Source organism: Seriola lalandi, unplaced genomic scaffold (assembly GCF_002814215.2).
Source record: "Seriola lalandi dorsalis isolate HSWRI2012SDOR001 ecotype SW California unplaced genomic scaffold, Sedor1 jcf7180002053619, whole genome shotgun sequence".
Taxonomy (NCBI): domain Eukaryota; kingdom Metazoa; phylum Chordata; class Actinopteri; order Carangiformes; family Carangidae; genus Seriola; species Seriola lalandi.
In genome coordinates, this window is record NW_019524172.1 from 135,817 (window position 1) to 143,780 (window position 7,964).

The 7,964-nt window shown below is 43.7% G+C and overlaps 1 protein-coding gene across 1 annotated transcript in view; it reads left to right on the forward strand.

The window, feature by feature from the left end:
• Positions 1–7,958, forward strand: part of opa1 (OPA1 mitochondrial dynamin like GTPase) — a 34,453-nt gene extending 26,495 nt beyond the window's left edge. Inside the window, exons 30-31 of the mRNA XM_023401363.2 lie at positions 7,545–7,609; positions 7,799–7,958. Coding sequence (XP_023257131.1) covers positions 7,545–7,609 — 65 coding nt within the window. The 3' untranslated portion in view covers positions 7,799–7,958. The remainder of the gene's footprint in view (positions 1–7,544; positions 7,610–7,798) is intronic.
• The last annotated feature ends 6 nt before the right edge of the window (positions 7,959–7,964 follow it).

Here is a 7,964-nt window from a genome sequence, read left to right on the forward strand (position 1 = left end):
GGCTCTTGTCTTTTTTTTTTTCTCCCTGTCTTTTCTTGCTCTTTCTGTAAACCTCATCTCCACTCTGCCTGACCACAGTCTTCATTGTCTCTGAATTAAATAGACGGTGTTAGCAGTGTGGCTGTGTAAACTTAGAGGCTTAGTAATGTTACAATATAAGTTTGTTTTTTCCCACGGAGGAGGAAACCTCAGGCTGCAGTGTTGCTGCCAACTGATCCACTTTCTCCCCAGGAGTGTCAAGTACACAAACACTAGATCAACAGTTGTCATAACACTAGCATAGATGTGGCGGCCCTTCCACATTTATCCAATCTTGTTCTGTTAATGTTGTGTGAGAGAGACTTCTGAAATGAATACACTACTTTTCTATTGCAAGGCACCTTAAATGATTTATTATTACTGTTTTCTTAATGCTGTGTGCACTTCTAGATTAATGAAGAACAAAGTTAATACAGCCTGAAAGACATTTTTGTCGTTATATCTGGTTTACCACAGTCGGCATCCTGCCCCTATTATAACTGATTTCCTGCTGTCCTGCTGATACTGCTGATATATGGTTTCAGAAATGTGATCACCCGGGTCATGTTTTCTTCGATAGTTTTTGAAATGGTCCTACATAAAATTTCCACCAATTAAACATTTAGCTTTAAAGACCCCCTCTCAGGGAAAATCAAGTTTTTAACCTTGTTAACAATTCCACATGGTGTTTTTTATATAATACAAGACATAACATGAAATAAGCAGTCAACGCCAACTGCATATTTCCACCTTGGAACCGCAGTGAACCAATGACAGTCTCATAAAAATGGATTCAGACAGCCAGGGATTCATACCTCACATTCCCTAAGGAACCAGTCACGTCAACTTGTGGGGACGGGTGGGCAAAACGAAGCTGAAACATTGTCAGTACAGAGAGTGAGAGTTTGCGTTAGCACAACCACTAACACTGTGTCAGCCACTGCCAAACATCATAAACAAATAACAGATGCTAACCGTTGTGATACGTATGCTAATCGCCCGTTTTGGTGCACCACAGTCTCTTCATCTGATACGCACTGCTCTTTCACCTGTCAACCTTGTGCAAGCAGCGGTGGTGGGCGAGGCCTGTTCCAGGATTTCTCAATGAGGGAAAACCATGTGTAACAAAATATTAATTATAGCAGAGTATATTTACATATTTTGACCCAGATACACTTGCTCCTATCCAGCATCTGTTTGATAATCTCTTGATAATACAGCTGTTGATCATTGGTCAGAGTGATTAGCTGTTAATAGGCGTAGATGAAGCACTTAGATACCTTCTGTGTTGTAGATCAATATGAAAACATATTAAGTACAGTAGTGAATATGTGTTTGTAATCCCTGAAATTAAATATCCACTGAACAGCTAACACTGACATTGTTCTGAGCTACATTTCTGTAAAACCATTCCCAGTATTTACAGTCAGATTAAGTTGGCTGAGAGACCATCTGCAGGTGATGTGGCTGCCTCTGAATGTCCTCCCTAGACAGAAACTCAGGAAATAACTCCAGCGGACTAAGGAAATAAGAAAAAAGAGCTGTGTGTTTTAGATGACAAGCAATCAAGAGGTGCTGATGGAAGTGGTGATAAAAAATGAAACTATAAAAGAGAGTGTAAACCATCATTCATTCTCCTCAGGGAAAAAGAGAGAGCAAATGTGGGAAAATAGGAAAGAGAAGATGGTGTGTGACTGGAGGGGAACTTCAGCGAGGCTTCTGTTCACATGTTTGCAGCAGTGTGGCCACCTCGGACCCATTCCCACTGATCCACTTCTCACTCACACACATCTACGTATACATCAGGTGTTGGTTAAGATGAGGTAATAGGAAAACCATACACACAAAAAAAGAACATATTGTATGTGTGGCTAGGCATGCTGTGTGTTTAAAGTCTCTTTTTTGAGTGTGAATTTAATTTACGCAGGTGTTTTTGATCGAGTGTCAAGAAAAAGATGAACTGGTTATTAGTGTAGTAATGCTGCCTTTATCAAGTACTGCGCCACTTTTTGAGTAGTACATTGTCTGCCTTGCATTTAAATAAAACACCTGCAGTCCAGTGATTCCAACCTATAAGCCTGAACAGGCCTTTTCTAGAGGCTCAAAGGAATTCCAGGTGCGTTTACCATCTCCTCAGTGTTATATGGATGGGAAGGTGTGTGGGGTCTAGAGCAGCTGGAAACATGATTTTACCTGAGGGCAGCAGGGAAGAGGAGAGTTGGACTGTCGTATCTCTCTCTGTCGTCTTGTTTGATCGGGTGGTTTGGGGTCAGCGCCGTGTCAAGAAGGGACTGAGTCAAGGTGATTAAAAATTGATCCTTTATGTTTAGGCCCAGTTATCAACTGAGTGCGTGCATGTTTTCCAACTCAAGTATGTGTGTTTTGTGTGCTCAGTCTGGACTTTTGTTAACTTAGTCCACACACCTGTGGCTGATTCAGTGGAGGGGAGTTTCTCTGAGGGATTATGACGGGATCTCAGTTTAAACCAGACTTATCAGCCTCACATCCTCAGGCCCAAGTGGCTTCTCAAGATTGATTGCCACTTAGCTTCAGCACAGGCCTCCATTTGAGTGCAAAAGGTGAGTCTTGGAAAACATCAGACCCCTGAGTTGCTGTGATTTACACGCATAAGTAGGCTCACTCAGACCTGTTCATTTTTAAGAATGGTATGGGGAAATGATGGTGACTTGTTTACTGCTGTATTTAGATGATAAGTTCTAGTTAGTCTTTGTTCTATTCTTTTGTATTATTTACAATTACTGTTGTCTCTCTTTTCTCAGTTAAATTCCCTAAGGCCTCAAGCTAAACCCTCCATCTCTCAAATTTTCTCATCACTATCCTCATCTTAACAACCCCCTGCACTAAAATGTTTAATGTTTGGCCCTTCAAAGGCACAAGCAATGCTTGTCAATAAAACCTGCGCTTCGCCCAGCTCTTCCAAAAAGGTTTTTCCTGCATTTTACTTTTTGTTTTTGTTTAGTCTGCCCTCTGGCTGACCCCAGGCTTTTGACCTATTTAGACCTACGTATGTCTGTCCCCAGGTTGGGTTGCTCTCTCCCAGGCATCTGTTTTCTAGATAAGAGCCGTGAGTATGAGGGCTGATTCATTGCTCTGTCACTGACATGGCGTTTGGGCCGTCGACGTTACAGATCTCCCTGTGTCTATGTCTCCCATGGCCCAGTTTTTATAGCGTGACAATCCAGATTTAGTGACAAATCAAGCAGCATGCTGCGGAAAAAGGCTTTTCTGTTTGTTACATTAAGAGATCATCTTTCAAAGAAGGAAACAGCAGACCGTTTAAACATTCAGTGTCCCCACCTACACTGTGACCTTGGCAGTCATGAGATATAAAAAGTCTCTTCATGAATGATGACAGGGTGGGACAGGAACTAAACCCTCCACCCCTCTCTCTAGTCACCATACAGTGAACTGCTGCCCTCTTGTCAGCACAAAATTTCAGAGTACCATGCTAAAGGAGCCTCAACCATGGCATCAAACTTCATCCACTGAAATCTATCTATTGCCACATCTTCATAACATTCACCCTTTCTTTATGGTCCCCTTCGTTTCACATCCAGTGAAGAAGAGTAGCCATCTCCCACAGGAAGAGGATTAGTTGTTTTTTTTCTATCTCACAGTAAGTTGCAGGCCTCCCTCTCATCTGTTTCTCTCCTCTGTTCTCCCTCTCCTCTGTGGTGGCTACTTGTCCAGCAGGGCCACGCAGTTTCACAGTCTAATTACAGGTCAATTAAAGGCTTTCTGGCTCAGCCCTCCTTCTGCCAGCGCTTCGGCCATAGCAGGCTTAGGAGACTCTACAGAGTGAGAGTGAATGAGATATAATTTCATGTGGAGATCAGCCGAGAGAAGGCCTTGAAAGAGGGGATTGGGGGAAAAGGCTCCCCTCTCTTTCTCTGAATGGGCGAGAGTCCCTCCACCCTCGGCAACCCACACAACACCCAGCATCTTAAAGAGGGGGCCTCTGGGATAGAGGCCAGAGGATTATGGGAATATTCATGACCAGATAAAGGGGTGAGCGGTTGAATGACTGTGTTTTGGGGCTCATCTCTTAGGTAAACAGGAGCCTAAATGGAGTTTTAGATCGCTACTCCCACTGCTCAGAGGGAACAGGCCATAGTGACTCTGTCCACTGTTTTTTTTTTTTTGTTGCATTTCCACAGAACGAAAAAAAGCCTTGTTGTGGCCTTTTCTTCCTCTTGCTGCTGTCTTTTGGTGGCAAACAGATGGTGCTGGTGGAAATAAATATCTGTTTCTCACAGTTTTTATCCACAGAATATTGGCTTTTCTGAAAGATGCCATTCACATTCACCCGTGGCCTCCTGGGCTCCTGAAAGCTGCTGAGGGCTCATTTTTAAGTCATTAAGCATCCTGCTGTAAGGGAATGGTTGATGGGCCTTGCTGTTCTCATTTATCCCATCTCATGGTGAAACTTCAATGCAGGGAGTCAGGTGCAAGTAAACCTTTAGCTGCAATTTCTATCGTGATAGATGGCCGGTCATTTTAGCCTCATTCTGACACACAGGTCGGGACTTCCAAGTGGAAGTTTTGACATTTTCACTGATCGACATTCTTCACCCTACACTCATTCTACACTCTCTGCCTTAAACTAATTATACTTATCAGTTGCTGAATATCTTTTGTTTTTAAATGTATATAATGTCATGAGAATGACATGAAGAAAGAAAATAGTAAAGACTTAAAGGACAGAAAGAGAAAGCTGGCTGTCAGTGGGTTGTTTGAGGCTTACCTTGAGTAAGCATCAGCAGCTAGCTAAAGCAGAGGCCCCATGAGCAGCCAGTCCGAAACAGCCTTCCTCAACATTGTCTTCAAGTTTTGTTGTCTGTGGTTTGTCCAAAATCAAACAAATCTGGAGGTTCACTCAAGAGTCAGGATGAGACAACCCAGTGTAGGCGCTCTCTCACTCCAACAGTAGATCAACCAAGTGAATCCTGAATGCTGCTAAGCTTAAGCACTAAATACACCTGCATCTTGGTTAATTGTCTGTCCACCATCTGGCAGCCAAAAGAAAGGAGAAAATTGATCATGTGGACCTCATAATAAAAGCCTACTACTCAACAAAGGTCTATGTGTAGCGGGTATTGCATGTTGTACAGATTGTAGAGCCCACGAAGTTAAGGTTAGGGATCAGTGGTGGGTCTCAGTTGCGTCAACAGCCACAGACGGTGTTAAAGAAAAGGAGGGTGATTAGCTTCAAACCAGTGTCTTTTCTTATCACAAGCCCTACAAACGAACCTCTAGACCACTGCTGATCTAGCAGAGCTCAGTGTCTCTGCCCGACAGTTGTCAGTGTTTGACCCGTGTCTGCATCTGAAACACTGAGTCTCCTTAGAGCATCATCAGCCACATCTAAACCCAGTTATAGGCTTTGAAGCTTGAGCCAGGGGATTTCCCAGGTTTTGATGATCTGACAGTCAGTACCCTCCTTTCCACACACCAACCAGAACTCCACACCCTTACACCTCACGTCTCTTTTTCTTCAGGTCAGACAGATGTTGGTAATCCTTCTCTGATGGCTTGGATTGAGGTATGTTGTCCTGTGGTCAGGGCACACAGCCCACACGGCTGAACTCTGTCAGTTGCCTTTGAGCTGTGCCCTGCGGTGGGCTGTGTGTTGGAATGGTGTACCGCAGGGTTATGTTTCATTCAACCCCACACCTGCTGCAGTGACTTGTCAGCGTGCCCCTCGACAGGCCCCCTTAATGCCTCCATTAGGTGTTGTAATCTCCCACTAACGCCCTGCCATTTTGCCTGAGTGTGTTAACAGAGTATCAAAGGCCGGGGATTTTTTCTTTTTTTACCACCTGCCAGCGGTGAGTGTGTAGGAAGGTGAAAAGAGGTGGAGGTGGCATGACTGCACAGCTCTCGCTGGTTTTCAAGTAATTGAGGTGGTTGTGTGTGTGTGCACCATTCATGGCCAAGCTTTTCTGGCTGTCAGTCAATTTTTACGTGTGTGTGTGTAGGTGTGTGTGTGTGTGTGAGTGAGAGTGTGAGTGAGAGAGAGAGAGCACTCCTCTTGTGTTATCCACTTCTCAGGTCTGCTAGTGTTTCTGGACGTGTGTGGGGGTGTGCCTGCATCTCTCCTAACATCCATTTGCTTTTCATCCGTCAGGAAAAGGATACCTCAGCAGCCGTGCTCCCATCAAAGGGGCTGCACACAAGCCCCTGAGTACGAGATTTAGTTTCACTCCAAAGCACGCACGCAGTTATCACCTTTGTGCCGACCTGAAATGGACACTTAGGACACCGTTGCTCTGTGGTCCAAACCACAATGATTTATCTCCCTGAAAATGGACAAGTCTTTTTAAAGCTGTGTTTTCATTGGGCCTCCACGTAGGAAAACAGTCGACAATAGGTTGCCTATGGATCTCGTGGGCCTGATTGATCAAGATACAGCAGTGCTAGTTTGTTCTTCAGAGCCAGTGTTTGAGTTTGTGCTTGGGGGAGATCCAGACAGATTAGTGAGGGCGACAGGGAAGCTGGAGAGCCATCCAGGCCTGGAGGTGCAGCTGGCATTGGGAGCTGTGGCTTCCTTTTCTCTGCGTTGGCCCACAGACCTCCTTCAGCCTCTGTTTAATCAGCGATTAAGACTGCTTTCGATGACTCGCTCATCTCGTGTGACAGTACATGTTGGGTGGAAGGATTGCTGGTCTTATGCAGTCTCCGGACAATAGGAGTGTACTCATGAAAAGAAGTTGACTGACTGTTTTTCCAGTAGATTCCCTCCTTTTATGTGAAATGTTGTTGTTATGGTATCTCCCTCTGTCCATTAGCAATGTGCCCGGGAGGTACATACCATGAAAAGGCTTTGATGTGGTCTGTGCTAACTGGGAAAGGGTACCCACTTCTTCATCATCAGATGTGTGAAGGAGGTCTGCCTTGAGGTTTGGCTGTCACAGTCAGAGGGGACCATCTGGTGTTTTGGTGAAAAAGTGAGAGAATTTCTACCTGCAGAAATTCACTTGATCAATGATTTATAATCAGCTACCCATGCTGATGATGAAAAAGATTTCAGCGGTTGTTGGAAATGTTTAGTGCTGAGGTTAACAATTCTGTCCATTAAGTCTATTCAGTCTTTTAAACACCAGAAAAAATGCCCATTGGCCCAGCTGATGTCTTTGAATATCATGATTTGTTCACCCAGTAGTCTAAAATCAAAAGATGATCAGTTAACAATTATTTAAAACAGAAAATTTCTCACATTCTTTTTCTTATATCTAATAATTATTATCAGAAATGCAATTGTTTCAGCTCTGCAGTTTACTATACAAAGTACAGCAGCAAATCTACGTATTCATGAAACTGGAACCAGTGAATTGTTGGCTTTTCTTCATTTCAATGTAATTCAGAATCAATTTTTTGTTTGGTGACTGATCAACTGATTGACATTGTTTCAGCTCTAACAATGTGTTGGTATTTTTTTGTGTGTGTGTGTGTCAATATTCTGCGTATTTTTGACCAACCAACTGACTTTGCGTGCTTCTCTGCAGAGAAAGTTCGTGAGATCCAGGAGAAACTTGAAGCCTTCATAGAAGCTCTTCACAAGGAGAAATAAGTAGGTATTTGCCTCTGTCTGTTTTACCAGCTACATGTATCAAAATCATCATCAGTAATAATCAAAGCACCGACTTATTATTCAGTTATGTTGTGAAAATATAGTAAAGGTTAACACAGAATCAGGGCAATCAACAGGGTAAATGGTAACTGTATGTATATCTGATTTGAGTTTCCTTCCTCTTTACAGAACAATTGAAAGTACATGTTTGGATCACAGCAGAGAGATGCACTGAACAAAGACAAGTAAATCTGTAAATGACCGTCATCACCTCCTTGCCCTGCCTCACCACACCACCACCTGATTTTAATGTCCCGGCTTGCCTTCCTGTCGTCCCCCCCATCCCACCCCACCC